At 30.3% G+C, this 18,823-nt stretch overlaps 1 protein-coding gene across 1 annotated transcript; it reads left to right on the top strand.

Annotated features, from left to right (window-relative positions):
- The first annotated feature begins 4,451 nt into the window (after positions 1-4,451).
- On the top strand, positions 4,452-7,106 carry LOC132740944 (fucolectin-3-like). The gene is made up of 2 exons (XM_060729006.1): positions 4,452-4,665; positions 6,695-7,106. The coding sequence occupies exons 1-2, from the start codon at positions 4,512-4,514 to the stop codon at positions 6,913-6,915; spliced, it is 375 nt and encodes a 124-aa protein (XP_060584989.1). The 5' UTR covers positions 4,452-4,511; the 3' UTR covers positions 6,916-7,106.
- Positions 7,107-18,823: the final 11,717 nt, after the last annotated feature.

Below are 18,823 nucleotides of genomic sequence, written 5' to 3'. Positions count from 1 at the left end.
AGCTGTTTTAATTGTTGAATTTCATCCAATTTTTGCAGAAACGTTACATATGTAAATAATATTTTAATAAAGATATCTTTTATTTATACTTTAAGACCTCTTGAATGGTTAGAGTTTTGAGAACTGATTTGCCCAAGTTAAATATAAAAATGGTGGTATGTTGAATCTAAAAAAAATGCAGAATGATTTTACGGCATGGATCAAGGGACATACAGTGTGACGCACTCGTAAACAACAAATTGTTCCAAAGTAAAGAATGATTAATTCCTCAAAGAAGAAAACATGGGGCAGTACTAGATAACATTGAATTTTAAACGGGGATCAAAATATTAATAAGAGACGAAATATGCTAATTTCATAATATTCAAATATAATACCGAAATCTACAAACTGAAATCTAAAAATGTATCATTTTAAAGAAATATTGCGAAAATACGTGCTATAACTATATAGAAATCTACAAGTTAAATATTTATACGCCGGCAGTAGAATTTTTGTTAAAGACAGTAATTGAAGTTACACAATACAGTATAAAATGTAAGGAAGGGCCATATCGAATGCAGGAAAACACTGTCTTTGAAGTTTTTTTCATCGTTATTAAACATCATACACGCGGGATTTACGCGTGATAACTGTCAATTAAATTAGGTGCGAAAATATTATGACACGTAAATAATCAAGCAAGATAATCTACATGGCTATACAATGTCAATGTTGTTGAATTGTGATAATATATTTTGAAATAATAGTATATGTTTTCTCTGAAAATCGGGACAAAATGATCTTTATAATACATTAATATTTATACAAAATATTCAAATATAACGTATTTATACTGTACTTTCTTTAAAAAGCAATATTAATATTAAATTCTATTTATACGCTATATTTGATATTCGATAAGTCACTTTCGTCAGGTTCACATGTATCAGCTAATGTATAAATATTATGTAAATGAATGAAGATTAAATAATTTAAAAAAATCAAACAAAACAAATTTAGTTTTCATTATATATGTCTACAAACTGCACGCTACATTTGATATTTTTACTTTCATTTCCTCTCGCTCACAGTCGTCCGAATAAATCACTTTCGTATTGTTCTCTGTGAGCAAAAGGAAGATCTCTGAACATGTATATAGTATAGAAATTATGCAAATAATTTGATATTAAATCATCATAATCATTATTTTGGAAATAAAAGTATCAATCATTTATGAAACACGTCTGTATTTTTATTGCAAAAATGGAGTATCCTAAAGTGTATATCTGATATACAGTTAAATTTTAATAAAAAAACTAATTAAAAAAAAAAATTCCTACCTACCTACCCTTTTATTTTTCAGCATGTTTTCAGAACCTCAAGATCATTTTGTTTTTGTCTAATGACGTCAAACACACAGGCCAATTTTTCTCCATGGAAGTTTTATCTTATGTATACCATATCACGCCGGCCTCGAGGCCGGCGTGTAATAATGATACTATATACATATGACATTATTTATTTACACATTAATAAACTCTTAAAATTAAAGGCCTCTGCAAAATAGAGCATTTCGACCAAGGTAGGAATTATGACATGGTATTGTAAGCACAATGCCATGATTTTACCATAAGAAGTGAAAATATAAAACAATAGTGAGTTAAACTCACTATGCACTCCATTCATTTTCTTTTTAGGGGGGAAGGGGTAATCATAAAACAACAACGCTATTTTATGAATTTATTCACTTTCGGCAGCTCTCCGACGTTCATTTAATCCCATAACGCTGTCACATTTTTCATTGTATGGTAACAAAACAGTTAAAATGAAACTATTAACCAATGAATTATAAATGATACAATATACAGACAGGCACTAAAATATAAGATGAAAAAACATGCACTGTTAATGAGAAATGATGTGTTGCATACAGAATATGTGTTAAATATCTGATGACTATACGATAATTTTAGACAAATTGATCATTTTAGTACATTAAAAAATAGTAAAAACGGAATCCCTAAAGAACGCTCTAAACTTCAAATTTTAAAATTTCGCAAATTATTTCGGCTTGATTAAAATTATGGTAATTGCAAGTTACGCCTCAGTGCATCAGATGAAATAGCTATGTACTTTTATATGTTTTTCATTGTTTTTAATCAAGTTAAGAACAAAGAGAATAAGCGGCTGGTACAAATGCTTTGACAGCAGAGTGAGATGTGTTTAGTACTGTTTCGGTGGTAAAAGAAAATAATTGACCCGATATTCATTGTATAAGTTCAAAGGTTAGAAACTAAAATTTTAAGTATGACAAGACCACAATAAAGGTCGACTGATTGTACTGCGCGACGAGATATTGTGCTGTTGTGGATCATTGTGTATACTTAGGCAATATCTCGCCTCTACGTACAGCATAATAAGTTCATTTTTCTGTGGTGAAATTTGCGACGGGATTTTGAGCGCAAGATTTGAATAGTCAAAAATTATATTTTATTCTTATTTGAATAAATTTGTAATGATACCTTTAAAGTGTATTCATTTCTACATCAATTCCATGTTTTATTTGTGAAAATATTCTGAACGATTTTGTAATTAATAGAAAAGTGAAAATATGTACCATCAAAATAAGGGCATTACCGCTAATGTCATGTGATAAATACACTGTTGATAACTACGGGGAACTTCGTTACAAGAAAATAGTAAAAGATTAAGTTTAATGTTATATTTAAGACATTAATTTATGCAAACATTTATAATTATAGAAGGATAAAAAATTATTTTATGGATTATGTTATGTTTTCCAAGATTATGATAAAAATAGGGATATTTTAAAAGCAGACACATGGTGTTTGTATGTATCAAGAGCAGTCTGTTATTTGTTAAGAAGCTGACTGACCACATTTACCATGATTCTAATAACACAGGGTGGAAACCTATATCGATCTTAAAGTTGAACATAGGTAGAAAATATGTGTAAATTCCGCTCATCAAGATGTGCGCTGTAATGCGATATGTAAAGGAGAAAAGAGGTCATTCACAGGGTAAGGAAATATTTGTATAAAATTCAAAGACTTTCCTCTATATTTACCTATTTTTGTTCCGGATTTTGTTATAAGTTTTCGTAGAGATATTTTTCCTTCATGGGTTCTGGTGTGCACAAAACATTAATCTCTTTAGCATATATGAAGCGCGACTGGGATTTTTACCAGCAATTCCTCTTTTTGGGGCCCATTCTCAATGACCGTTTCAATAAGGGTTTGCTTTAATGTTTAGCATCGTTTTTGATAGTAAGATTTTGTGAAAACACTGTATTTTGAGTCCGTTCGGCGACATTTTCTTCATACGCATTGCATTTTTGGGCACTGCAGAACCCACGACGGAATTTTGGGCACTGCAGAACCCACGACGGAAAGAACATCTCGATGAAGACTGCATAAAATTCCGGAAAAAAAATAGGTTGATATAGAGGAAAGTCAGGAGGGTAGATTCACATTTCGATTTTCTTTAACAGAATTTTATATATCAAATGTTTAAATAGTTGAAAACTCACCCTGTGAATGACCTCTTTCTCTTTCACATATCGAATTATAGCGCACATCTAGATGAGTAAAGATTCTCATAATTATACTTTTTTCCGATGCTCAATTTTAAAAGCCATATGGGGTTCCACCACCGTGAATAAGTATAATTCTATTTTCGAAATGTTCGGGTATCGATTTTGAGCAACATCAAATGTGTGGTATTGGTACACAAACGAGACTGTTAAATGAAACTAACGTGGTTTACTGTCTTCTACGTAGAAAGACTGGCCGTAATTGCCTTAAAATGATATTGTTGAGCAAACTCTTAATTTTAAATCGCTGCATTTTCACATTATACTTAAATCAACATTTCACCACAGAAAGGTCTGTTTCTGGTTTTGACGTGACATAGAAGCGAAATTATGACCCACAGAAAATATATCTCAGAATCTAGCTTTGGCACGTCATTATACTTGACTAGACCATAACAACACATGCATGATAAATACATGTTTAATCAAACTAGATATTTTAAAGAACACATTAAACAAATGTTCTTAGAAATATTAAAACACCGAGGAAACTTAAAGTGAGATAATGCAAATTCGAGAGGAAATTGTGAGTGTTCAAATATAAATAACCTTACTTTTTGCCATATTTGTTTTCAATTTGATATTAACGCCAGCTGAGTAAAGTATATTCTTTTATTGTTTTTATAGTTTAGGAAGTTTTTATATTTTAAAAAATTAACATGTTTTATTGTCAGTTATTGTTCAATGACATTGGTCAATCTTTTGAAATAATTCATCTTAGCTTAACAGTGAAAAAATAAATAACCATTTTAATTCAGCAATATAAAGCAAAATATTTCCACGTAAAAAAGCAAGGGTTGTCAGATAGAAACATGCACAAGAGACTCTATAAGTTGCTTTTTATATTTTAGATCGTATTATACGGACAATTAGTGCATGGCAGGAATCTACATACAATTTCCAAAGTACTAAGCCTATGGTAGCAGATTATGCCATTGATGGAAACCGTAATAACGACCTCTTTGATTGTGCTCACACGGATACGACCTTCTCATATTGGAGCGTGGAGTTCGAGCGCATCGAAACAGTATCCCACGTAATTGTCTTCTTCAGAAATCAAATCAGTAAAAGTAAGAACATAAATGTACTGTAAAGTATGTGTTAATATATTATGCTGGGATCATTGAGAATGCTACGTATGTCTCATTGACTTCGTTTCTATTAGTGTAACAGTAGCAGAGCAAAATGATAAATAATATTGCGAACGATGTTATTGACAAGAATTTGTAATAACGCTAAACACTAACATGTAGATTTGTCTACAATGGGCACATTTCCCTAAAGTGTTTCAAATACTGATAAAATCAATAAAAATGTATCATTTGGATAATCTTATGAAATATGTATGGAAAATAGTTCAAAATGATTTATTATGAACATATATATAAACATGTAATGTTGAATAATAATATTTTGTTCTAGAAAAATTATCATCTGCTAAATATTTATACAGTAGTGTGAGCGTTTCAGTTTACACGAAAAACGCACGCTCTGGAAAATACGCAAGCACGTTACACGCTATACGAACGAACGTTAAACGCACGCTTTACCAAACGAAATACGCAGACGCACGCAAAACGATATACGCTAAACGAAAAACGATAAACGCACGCTAAAACGCATGCAAAATAAAAAAGTTTCTAAACTTTTAATAAATTATCGTAATCATATAATTTTTTAACAACTTTAGCTCTATTTCAGATATTTTTAACTTTTCAACAGTAACAGACGCAAAACATCGTACTGAAACGTTTAGATGAACGCACACTCACGCTAAACATTTCTGTGGATAACAAATGCACGCTTTTAAATACACGATCAACGAAAAACGATACACGAAAAAAGATAAACGTTAAACGCTTGTAAACGATGCACGCTTGAGAAAGCGTTTTATCAAACGCACGTTGCACGATATACGCACTCACGATAAACGAAAAACGCTATTTTAGACAACTGAAACGTTCACCCTACTGTATGTCATATCGGAACATGTATCTAAAACTCCCAAACAACACCCATAGATGATTCTTTATTTATTTTCACATATGATACCTAATATTTTAACATAGTTATTGATGGTATATGAGATCTTTCTTTACAATATGGTGTATGGTACCGGTCCTGTCCTGCGCTTATTACGAATAACTATTATTTAAAAACCCGCCTTAATATATACATCTGAATTGTTCTTCATATATCTAACAATATTGATTATATATATATACAAAAAATGAAAACAAGTGCCGGAAAAAAGTCACATATAGATAAAACAAAAAACACAGTCCATGAGTTAACTTATATAATTATTTGTCAACCGGTTTCTCTTATGATCATCAGGGCAAATGTGACGTCGTCGCATAGCAACGACGTTTTTGTGTACACATGTGTACGCATAATCTAAAAATAGTAACGTCATAATATAGTATTAAGTTTTGGATTAAAAACATCTGTTGGAAATGTTTTATATGTTTTAGTTTGCAACGGCTGCAAAGAATTTTACATAGGCCAAACAGGCGACAAACTCAGAAACAGAAAAACTGTTCATGCTCAGCAGATAAGAGACCCAACAAGACAATTACCTTTAAGTGAACATTTAGATAAATGCTGTAAAAAAGACCCGAAATTTTGTATTTTCCCATTTTATAAATTTCACAGTAAAAACGTTTGAGCTAGGTTATGTAAAGAACTCTATTTTATTGATGTTTTTAATCCAAAACTTAATACTATATTATGACGTTACTATTTTTAGATTATGCGTACACATGTGTACACAAAAACGTCGTTACTATGCGACGACGTCACATTTGCCCTGATGATCATAAGAGAAACCGGTTGGCAAATAATTAAGTTAACTCATGGACTGTGTTTTTTGTTTTCTATATATATATAATATGTTTTTCTGCTTGATCAATCGATAAAGGTTGTATTGTTTTTGTTCTTTTCTGATATGTAGTCAATTATGTTTTATTAAAATAATCAAAAGCGACCACCTATCAAATAAGAACAAGTAACAATGCAACCTTAACCGATTTTCAAACACTTGGTTTCTTCGAGCTTAAACAGCTTTGATTTATTATTTTATTTTAATTTTGATAAAAGATTTCAGGAATACAGAGATGCGGTTGCTGATTTCATCTACACGGAACGAATCTGATAATAACGTAGGTACCGATTGTGCTTACTACGATGGACCCCCTGAATCGCCGTCTCCACCCGTAAAGATCAGTTGTAATCACCCAGTGGCAGGAAAGTTTCTTAAGATAATTCACTACTTTCAGAATAAGCTGGTTCTGTGTGAAGTTGAGGTTTACCATGTTTAAAAGGACATAACTTTGTTTTTAAGTAAGCGTTAAAACACAACGCCTCGCTTTGAACGAAATATTCTTATCAAATTGTTGAATAATTTTACTTTACATTATGGGGACAAAATGAGACGCCAATACAACTGAAGATACCAAAGTCGACAGTCATCAGGCGAGTAGAAACTGTTGTGTCAAGCCATGTTCGAGAATTCAAAAGATATCCCGTACTGTTTATAACGATATTAATTACTGTTCATTCTATATCAATTGCATTTTGCTACCTTCGTCGATACTATCGTATGAGTTCGAGTTATTTTGTCATTAAAGGATTTTATCTTTTATTGTATGCGGAAAAAGGGTATATAGACTCAACGGTCCAAATTAAAGAAATCTTGAATGCTACAATTCCTAATATAGGACATATATAGAACGGGCACGTAGTTCAATCAAAAAGAAGCGATAAGATGTCACTAATTGTAAAGAATAATTATTCATACTGTAACCAATGAAGATGTATATGTATTCAACATGCATTTTCAGAGAGTATCGAAATCTTTATGCAAAAAGCGGAAACATTACTAAAACTTCTGCAATAACAAGCAAAGTGTATCACTTTCATGAAAAATTAAATAAGTTTATAATTATCTTGTTACAGTACAGTTAATGAAATTATTCTGATAAAACTTACATATGAATATTTTCAATACAGTAATGTAAATTATTTCTATTATAATCAGCTTTCATGGAATCTGGTTGAGCGACTTAAATGGCACTAAGTTTTTCCTTATTTGATAATTTATTTTTGCATCGTGTAAAATAAGTAAAGTAATCGATAAACATTATAAAAGAAATGAAATGCATTTGATAAGAAATCCATTTAGAACACTTCGCTATTTTTATCACTCGATGCATGTAAAACTACAGACTTTGCAACAATATTTGTCTACGACTTGTATAATATTTAGGTCAATAGATAACATGGATAAACCCCACTGATATATGTAAAACACCTTAAATTGCAAGGTTATGTATGATTTTTATTATGTTGTCATTTTTATCTAATGCTTTGATCTATTCCTTGACATCACGAAATGCATGGATGTACATGTAATAAAAAAATACATTGGAGATGTTTGTATGGGAAAGTCTATATGTTTGTATTTCTACAATTATTTATCGTAGTTTAAAGTCGGCTTTGTCACTGAACCGTACATTTGCTTAGCATACGTGTATTGTAATTAATGTCAACACTATTTTAATATTTCATTTCGTCTTTTTAATTGATTATCAATAAGGGTTGTCTAAAAGCTGTGAATTTTAATATACGATACAAGGTATATTATGAAGATGATATGTTTAAAGATCCTGTATGTTGTGATCAAAGTGGTTTAACACACTAAGTGAATTTATAGATATGTACATAATTATGCAAATAAAACAAAATTCAAACATCGAAAAATATGTAAAATATGTACTGCAAATAATTTTGAATATTATATGTAATCATTAAAATATATGCATTCATTTCTTATTGTAAAATTTGACTTAAACTTTATAGAAAATATTTTTATTACCTCCCTTTATTTACATGAAACGTTTAATTCGGTAATATATTTATAAATAATGCTTTTTGGAACATTAAATATTGATAAATCTTAATTTGAGCATTAAACCATAAAAAAGATGTGTTACAGGATCTTTAAGTTCATCGACATCAAACCGTTTATCCTCTTGAGGAGATGTTTGTATGGGAAAGTCTATATGTTTGTATTTCTACGATTATTTATCGTAGTTTAAAGTCGGCTTTGTCACTGAACCGTACATTTGCTTAGCATATGTGTATTGTAAAAAAACTAGACTAATATGTACTTGCGTTTTTGTTTGAAAATTAATGTGTCATTACCATAAAAAATGCCCAGAAATCAGTTATTCTTAACTTTAAAGTTGAAAAAAAGAAATGAAGTTATAAAAGATGACACTTCTAGAATAAACCATTTCGAATCATTTATAGAATGTTTCATTATGTCATAATAACAAAACCTTGCTTTAATGTTCAGCAAGAACTCTTATTGTTTTTTTTTTTAATTACTTTCTGTTCTTATTTTCTGAAGAAATGATTAAGACTTTGTTCACATAATTTTGAAATTAATGTATATCATTATATAATACAACAGATAGGAAACACAGATTATTAAAACATGCAATCAGAATTTTATCGAAATAGAATATCATTTTTTACTTTAATGTACTTAATATTCTGATATGCGTAATTGTTTTATACGGCATGTTTCTTAGCTCCCAATAAATATGGTCAATGTCATAATGCTTTAAACAAATTAGACAAATTTGTTCATCTATTAACTGTTAAGCAAGCTGTAAAATATGGAAAAAAAAACAATCTTGAAAAATTATAGATCTTTTATTAAATGTATTTATTCTTTATTAGCGTATTGATAATTATTGTCAATAGTATATTTTTATCTTAGTTCACATAAATACTTTTATCTATTGCTTATTGCATCTGTTTTGTCGAATTTGGCCTATTAACTTGAATCTATGTATGGAATACTTGCCACATGTGAAAAGAATTTCAAAGAATTGTTATAAAAGCTGTTTATTATGCACTGTATAATATTGTTTATTGTGTAAATGATTCAAATTCTATATTGATGCAGATTATCACATTAAAAACATTTTATTTTGGAAAAGAAATAATGTGGCACTAAGGCATACATGCAATTACGTTGAAGATTTTGTAGAATCATTTTACATTGCTTCGGTTTATTAGCCTGTTCGTATTAAATATGTTTATCTCTAATTTCCTTATTCTCCTTTTTTATTTAATAATCGCTAAATCTTTACAGTTTCATATATATGAAACAGAATGAAATGTGGTTTTCATCTCCTCCCACCCTAGCAATGCTTAAAGAGCAATTAACTTGTCGGAAAAAAACATATAAATAGTGATTACATAGTTCTATATTAGTTCTTCAGGGCATTATTAGACAATATATGGTCGACAGCTCGATGTGCATAATTGTTGAAGAGAACATCATTACTTAACTTGAAACATTGTTATGTTGTTAGGTCATAATGCAGACAAATATATTGCATTTAAAGAAATCAAATCAAATAAGAGGGAAAACGCTTAATCTTGTAGCACATGAATTACAAGATTGGTAATGATAAATCAATTTCAATAATTAAATAATTCTTTTTATCTGGATTATTCGGTATAAGGAAGCAGAAACAAAACAACATATATCTTGTTAATTCCTGTTAACTGTTTTTGCATGGCAAACGAACATGGTTTAATAATGGATGTGACAAATTAGCAAACAGGTCAATGATTACACCCCAGTTATAAGCTTTATAAAATGTGTTTAATAAAGAGATATGAAAGAGATTTTTATACAAATACTCAAACATTTAAATAATCTTCTGTCGTGATAATACTCTACACTATTTTTTAGTATTTTGCTCTTGAACTTCTTTGACAACTTCGAAGGTTCATTTTGAACCAAAACGATTTACCCATCAAATCAATGTAAAGACAGTTTGACTGTATAAACGTAGTTACGTTTTATTGTTCAGAAAGTACGCAAAAACATCATGAAAATATTGATGATATATACAACATTTTAAAGCCAAAGTTAATTGAAGGATCAAAATGTAGACAATTTTATGCAACATAAATATATCTTATGAAAGATCTGTGATCTAAATGGTAACATATTGTATGAATTATGCAATGTGCTGGATATCTAAAGCATATTTGAAATGTTGGTATTCATAAATTGATATTGAACGAAAGCACGACGAGGTAAAGATATTGTGCAAACTATGGCGGATAAGTATATTCTATAGTTACAAAATAATGATAACTTTACTCGTACATCTACATGTATTCAATTGTCTTTGGATTGTTTTTTTTTAACAGAGCACATGACATTAAGAACTTTCTTGCTTGTCAGACAGGATTATCTACCGTTTACACCGGTGCTAGGAAACCCTGTCTTACTGCCCCCATGTAAGACAAATCGCGAGCTTTAAATGACGTCATTGACGCGCGCCTTTTATGAATGAATTGCGTTCTTAGGATGACGTCATTTAACCGTTAGAATGAAGTTGTACGTTCATACGCTACTATAAGAAAAAAGTGCATAATGAGAATATAAGTTTTCGTAATTTTTGTTCTGAAAATAATTGATCTGTAATATGCAAGAAAAAGAATCGAACACCGGCTGTCGGCAGAGCCTCGTTACCGCCGTAAACAGTTACCCTCGAGCTAGATATTCCGGTCTGTACCGGCAGCCAGTGTAAGATTCTTATAGTCTGGAAAAAGAGTGATCCCTCGGAAGCATTAGTCACAATAAAAAATTACATGAAAATTGCAGTCATAAATAGACTAAAAAAAGCCGACTCTGCAGTTTCGAGTCTGTGATTTCCTGCTATTTATTATTCGTTTTTTAGGAGTTAACCATATTTCAGAAAGTTTGCTCTTTTTTCTCTAAGAAATTATTTACAATTTCCCTCCAACTGACATTATTCAAGTTAAATGGTGAATTTAAATGAGAATGTCCGAATGACAATTTCCCATGATTGTTTACAAATTTATATTCTACTTCACATAAATAAACAATTACCTACTTCATTCATGGGGATTTTAATACTAGTATAAAACCATCAGAATATATCAGAAAAAAGCATTATGTCACTTTAAAGAACCGGCTCTTGCAAAAATGTTAATTTGATTCCGAGTTTCAGAAGTATGTATTGTAATTACTTTGTAACCTGAAATCCAATACTACTTTTAATATACCATAGTTAGATGAGTATTAACTAATATATCATCAAACAACAGATAATTTTGTTTAATCAATTTTGCAAATTCGTGCATGATTAATTTACGAACACAACAAAATATAAGAATAAAGATCAACAAGGGATTTCAATATCAAGTAACACAGTACCACTAGAAAGACACTAAGTAGGGTACCGATCTTACAGTAGATGGTATCTTATATCAGCAGCAATAGATTTCTGACATTTTGTTAAGTTCATATTATCTGTTTAAATTTCTGCAAAATATAGATCACGCCTATGATACATTTGTATTGTATAAATTTTCTATCTTGATTCCAGTCTACAAAAGACTTACAAAAGTTATCCTCCATTTAAAATAGGATTTTAGCTGCATATTCGTTTGATGTCTGACTGGTAAATTTACATTGTCGATGCAGAATGACTTATTTCTTCTTTTTTTACCTCCTTTAATACTAGAATGAAATATATGCATTTGTATTACCGAAATCCTCTTGTATAGATATGTTTATTTTTCTACAGAAAAAAAATCAAGAATGCATTTTTTAATATCATTTATATTAAATGCCCAGTCTCAAGACAAAATTGATTATTTTTATTGAATTAAAAATTATTTGACGGGCGTTGACGATAGATTGTGTATACTAATACTTCAACATAAACAGGGTCAATACTTTTAAAGGCATCTGATTTCTCTGACAATTTTCAACTTGACATGGAACCTTCAATGTGACACTTCCGTGCCATTCCATGAAAAGCGGCGTATGGTCCCAAATTATAGAGAGTAAAACTTGTATGTATGTTGCACTCTATAGCAGGATGTATTATGTGTCAAAGTTATTTACTAAACGAATTTATCTTGTTCATGTCTTTTTACAACAATTAAACGATCGTCTGTTGTGTATAATTTATATATTATTAGGTCGTCGTAACGGTTTTGTACCTAACATGTATCAAAAACGGGAAGTTATAAAAGACTACACGATAAGTTAAACTAGTAACAATAAAGAGTAGTTAAAACATGAAAAAAAACAATATTAACAAGAAAGGGTGGCATTCAAGGAACGCATCTCCCAAAACAACCCAACAACGCATGGCCATCAGCAAGAAGCCCAGCAGGACACCAAAAAGGACAGGGCACAAGTTTGTTTCAAACCATAGTTAAAAGATGAAATACATCTTAACAACTGGGCTAGCACTCTCCTAAGCCATATGTACAATAGAAATGATGAGAAAATTAAAAAATAGCGTTTGTTTTCAAATTTGTTTTTTGTTCCGTATCGGTTAAAAAACACACGGGCGTAATATTACCATGGTTTGATCAGTCATGTTTTTTAAAACTTGTCTGTGACATTAATTACTTACAAAGCGCTTTGAAAATTGGTATAAATCTTCAGCATAGAACAATTATTCCGATGCATGTATTTGAATATTCTGACAGTATTTATTTTCTTCAGAATATATGCGTGAAATTGAGCTAAATCGCCAAGTTTTGCATCTTTCATAGGGCATTTTGACAAAAACCTGCAATGTTCTTAAAGTTATTAAATTCATGAACATAAATGCTTTTTAAACTTGTCAGGGGTGTTAAACTTTGTTTCTTGTCCATTGTTTTATTTCTAAATGGGCTAGAACTAATCTTAAGCTGTAGTTGGACATGGCAAATTTTTCCGAAATCTAGGTCAAATTACCCGAAAATTTTGCTCGAAAGGGTACTACAAAATTCATAACCATACACATTCATTCTAAAGAATAAAGATCCAATAACTTCTCCCGTATTCTAATATTCACAAATCAATAATTGGTTGTCATCAACATTCGCCATAAATATAAATAACACGATTTAAAGCGGCTTGTATCCTTCGACCGTTTTTCAAAATGGCGGACAATCTTGTTGAAATGTGATATATGTACTCCTTTAACTAATTACGTACGTATGCGCCATTAGATTACACTAACTTTGATATCAAAATGTTACAAAACGTTTTCTCAACTCTTATATCTTTTTATGAAAGGAACATATAACTGAAAGCTATACTTATTGTGGCAATGAAATGATGCAGGTATTAAGTAGTATTGCTAAGCCTCCAAACTTCTGTCTTTGGTAACGTACATTTACTTTGAACAGTTTTCATTGTCCGCATGTTTGTTTTCGTGTTTGCTTTTTCATTTCATGAATGACAATAATTTGAGCATTTATTTTTATTTATTTATTTATTTGAGAATTTACAATCAGATTTTTTTGCAAGGGAGGTGAGACTATTGAATTGATTCTTTGCAAAAAATGGGCCATTCAATCTGAATAGTGTGAATAATAATCAAACTGCCTATAGAATTCTGATGAATGTTTGTATTGAAATGCAGACAAGCATAAACCGACCTAATTTGCCTTTGCAATGATAGATGACGGTAATATGAGCGTTACGGTAGTTCTTAAGACACGTTTAGAAAGGATGGTGATTTATAGAATACATACATTACTGAGAATTTCATCCGTTTTATTTTTTTTATTTTTCATTTTTTTTATAAATGATGTGAGAACAATTAAGAATGTATAAGATAAAAAAGTGAAAATGTTGAATTATCAAAAGCATAAAGTAAACTAAAGTAAAATTGTGTCTTAAAGATTACCAAATATATCATATTAAAAGTAATATTTCCCAAACTTGATCATTTTGAGTCAAATAAAACAAAGTTTTGTTTTTTGCAACTGTACTTATACATCATTGAAAGCCAGTAAAGCTTTTACAAACACTGCAACCGAGTATACATTTCCACTACTTTAAACTTTCAATGGATATTTAAGACCACGTTGTCATTTAGGGAGCAAATAAGTTGACTCTGATATATTAAAAAAGGATAAAATAATGATGAATCCTGTTTTAAATTTTTTTGTGTGAGATATTTTACAAATAACAAAATTCTCGAATTTACTTTAATGCCAATCAGACTGGTAATTTATTTTATAAAACGTGACATCATGACGAGAATTCAAATAAATATTTTAAAATGACCAACTGATAACATCAGAGCTGTTGATGTTGATATTCAAATATGATATTACACAATAAAATGTGAAGAAAGTCAATTTTAGAAATTAGTCTTTGGTTGTAAAATCTGATACATTATTACAGAGAACCCCTTTTTAGATAAAACAGAAAAAGAAATATTCAATTCATTTAATATTATATGCAAGCTGCTAGTAGAATATACGTATAGTTACAAACTTACAATCAATTAGACTTTTCTTTCTTTTTTTGTCCTAATTGATTGATCACTCTAACTGGTATATTGTGAAACATTTGGTATTAAATGGTATAAACTTCATATACATTAATTACATTTTAATCCAATTATTCCATTAAATGAAAAATACTAATTAAATTTCATGCTAAGGGTCACTCGACATTACAGTGTGTTTCCCGTACCTAAAGGGCTTTACACTTTTATATACATGTATAGTAAAGTCCAAAACGTTGGCAAATATTGTAAAGCTCATATTTCTTTTCAAACTTTTTCATAAAAATATTTTATAAAAATAATAACTTTATTGGAGGGCCAATTCATTTGTCAGTGATTTGTAAGGTAATATTTTAACAGCATTGTCGGGCATTTGTTTATAGATTTTAAGATCTCAGATATGTAAATGCGTCAAAATATTAAGGATTTAAAACTTGTAAGCTTGTGATGGTGAGGGATATAGTGCAAACATCTGTTTATACACGGCCAAATAATCTTTGAAACTCTTTATAACGAATTTACAGGATATTTGAACTTATAACATTTTCATAACGTCATGATATGTAAACAAATCTGGACGTGATTAACGTGCAAATTATAATAGACGAACGACGTTGCAAACGAATTAAGAATCATCTTCATAATTTAAAAGGTCTCGACTGTTTTAAAAAAAAACGTTATTCAAAGATGAAACTTCTTAAACATTTGCTAGAATTTTATGAACTCTTAAAATATTTTGATTTGGCAATGCTGTAAAATCATATTTATGTCAAATACTGAATATTTTCAAACAATTCTAAATCAAGATTTGTCATAGACAATAGACTAATAAAGAAAGATAATTAACAATATCAGTCGTTTTTTGATAATTTAATAAAAATTATGTTCTTAATTGCAGCATAAACGGCGTTTGAGTTCCAGATGTTTACAAAGTTGCTCAGACGAAAGTGATAATGACATTGCCCTACCGGTTGCCAGTAGAGGTTGTAGAGCGGCTATCTTTGTCACAAAAGTAAATAAAGGCAAACAGTTGTTATCTAAAGTATTGTCTTTTGTTATTCAATAAAAGTCTCAATTACTTTTGTTTACATAATATATGTTTTGAAAGGATACTGTATGCTAAAGTTTCTATTAATTTGCAAAGTAAGAATAGTTTAGAACAATTATTTAATAAGCTAATTATCTTTCTTTGTATATATTGAGATATGCTGAAATATGTAGAAATGTGATTCTTTTATGAAATGCTTAAAGATTCCAACTCACTGAATAAAAAGAATAATCTTTTTAAACGCTAAAATTTCTTTACATTTCCTTAAAATAATACAATATGGTAAGCTTTAATTAAGACCATTGTTTTAAGAAATCACGATTTTAACATATAAGTATAAAGACCATCTACTCGACAACATCACTAAATGTCAGGAGCATTGTGTTGAAATTAATCTTTGATAATCTAAATTGCTTTGAACGACTAGAAAATGTCATACAAGAGTGATAGGCTTTTCTTTCTCTATCCCATTGATGATTCCAATTATTTCACATTTGACGACAGATATTTGTTTCCAAAGAATCAATATTTGTTATGGATTTGTAAAGTTCTTAATGTTGTTGGTATAAAGTCTCCTGAGATAGTAAAGTATAGATCTTTTTACAATACGATTTTCCATAGCAACGAATGTTGCATTTCGCGCATGCGCATTCTGCGTAGGGCAAAAAGCATTATAACGATGTCTACAGTTTATCATACTTTAAGGCTTTAATAGATGTGATTTCATGTAATGTCACCCAAAAAATATTAATTTTGGGATGACTTAAGGCGGTAAGTACTGAAACGTGAATTTAAAATAGGCGGTAAGTACTGAAACGTGAATTTATTTTTAACATATCTACGAAAATGTGCGGGAGAAATAATTCAATTGTCAAACGGGCACACACATGTCTTTGTTTAAGGTATCATTTGACGACTTTTCCATCAGTAATTTTAATTGAAACAGCAGGGTGTTAAAGATAAAATTTTATTACTCCTGTATTACATAATATTACACAATTTGTATTGTACACTTCCTTTGAATAATAACTGGATTGGTCAGGCGGCAAGTGTCAAACAGATTGGCATGCGAACGTTTGTTCATTCAACCGGGACGTTTAAATATCATGATATAGTTTATCAGTTACGCTTATTAAAATGGTAATTTATGTAACTTTTAAATATACCGATCAATGTTTATAGATTTTGAGAAGAGAAAAATTGTGTGATGTGCGTTATTAAAAATAACATGTATTACGAAGAAGCGGATAAAATGTGTGTTATATCTTTTCCAAACAACCCATCTTAACTTCTCAAGATTTTGAAGAAAAAAAATTATTTAAAATCAATTTAAGTGACTTAAATTTTTCTGTTTGCATCACAGGCAAATCGGATAAAGGATATAATCAGGTATATTGAACACTAAAAATGCATTATCACCTGTTCTGATATTTTTTCTGAATGATAATTAATCTCGATTTAATGTAATATAATTTCTTTTGTTTTTAAATGAACTATTTCAACAGCAAATAAGTTGACTTTTTTGCTAATAGATATATTTCCACATCTTCTTTAAAAAAATGATCTCAGTGTCAGGTCTGTGATCGCAAATTCTTAAACAAGTATCTTTTCTATGCCTTTTTATGGCATCCTTCGCCACAAAGCTATAAAGTCATCTTTTCTACATTTGTTGAAAGCTATTTTATATAATTTTTTACCGTTTACCTTCAACTAACTCGGAATTGTCTATGAACCTCTATTATATTTCTATGTAGGGCGAAGCATTTTTTGCTCTACGCAGATTGCGCATGCGCGAGAAAATTCTAATTCCGGTCGATTTTTCATAGCAACGGACCGCGTCGTAAAAAGGTCTATAATGGATTTTTTTTTTAATCTGTAGGCCCAAAAATTCAAAATCACTTAAAAAATCTAGTTTCACCCTAGAAACTTATAAAAAGCCCATACGGCTGAAGAGGACCTATGAAATAATTTAATTCATTTTTAAAGATGTAATCATTTTGTATACTCTCGAAGAAAGTAAGATGTAATGCTGATAGAAACACTCTCGAATTCGTTCCAGGAACCAGCTCGTACGCGTCAAAATTCAATAAATTTAATGAAAAATTAACAAGTATTTATGAAAAATGTCAACTGAACAAACTTGAGTTATTGCAGCTAGCATAAGACACGAGTACATTTAAATTGCCAAACTGTTGCCAACATATCCACACATAAATTGCGGCTCTTCATACGTGAAGAACGAGATAAAGATGTGGTGATTCAGTCATATTTTGTACTTGTCAGATAAAAATAATACTTTCTTACTAGCATTTTAGCAACAAATAAGAAATGAAATATAAAATATTTAAACACTGAGCATATCCAAGACACATTGCTCCTGAATTAAGTTTTTCCTCAGAAACTTTTATTGTGGTACTAGTCAATTTGTTGTCTGATGTATACGAAGTACTGCCTTTTGTAATTGATGAAGTAGACACGCTTGAAGGCGTCGGCGTTAATGGCGTAGTCATTGTTGTTGGCGTTAATGGCGTAGACATTGTTGTTGACGTTAATGGCGTAGACATTGTTGTTGACGTCAATGGCGTAGACAATGTTGTTGACGTTAATGGCGTGGACATTGTTGTTGACGTTAATGGCGTAGACATTGTTGTTGACGTTAATGGCGTAGACATTGTTGTTGACGTCACTGTTGTCGGAATAATACACAATGTTGAAATGATCTCATCCACTTCGATTAGGCTACTATAATTTGCTATGGTCATTCCATTTTCTTCTGCTTTGAGCATTCCGTCTATACAAATAACGTTTACAGAG

Source organism: Ruditapes philippinarum, unplaced genomic scaffold, assembly GCF_026571515.1.
Source record: "Ruditapes philippinarum isolate M1 unplaced genomic scaffold, ASM2657151v2 ctg4854_1_1_1_1, whole genome shotgun sequence".
NCBI lineage: Eukaryota > Metazoa > Mollusca > Bivalvia > Venerida > Veneridae > Ruditapes > Ruditapes philippinarum.
The sequence above is the reverse complement of the archived record's forward strand: the minus strand, read 5'-3'. Positions and strand labels throughout refer to the sequence as shown.

Bases quoted from the DNA above. Each gene is read 5' to 3' on its own strand.
- LOC132740944 (XM_060729006.1), top strand. From the start codon at position 4,512: ATGGTAGCAGATTATGCCATTGATGGAAACCGTAATAACGACCTCTTT. The intron at 4,666-6,694 runs GTAAGAACATAA...TTTTGATAAAAG, and splicing joins CAGAAATCAAATCAGTAAAA to ATTTCAGGAATACAGAGATG.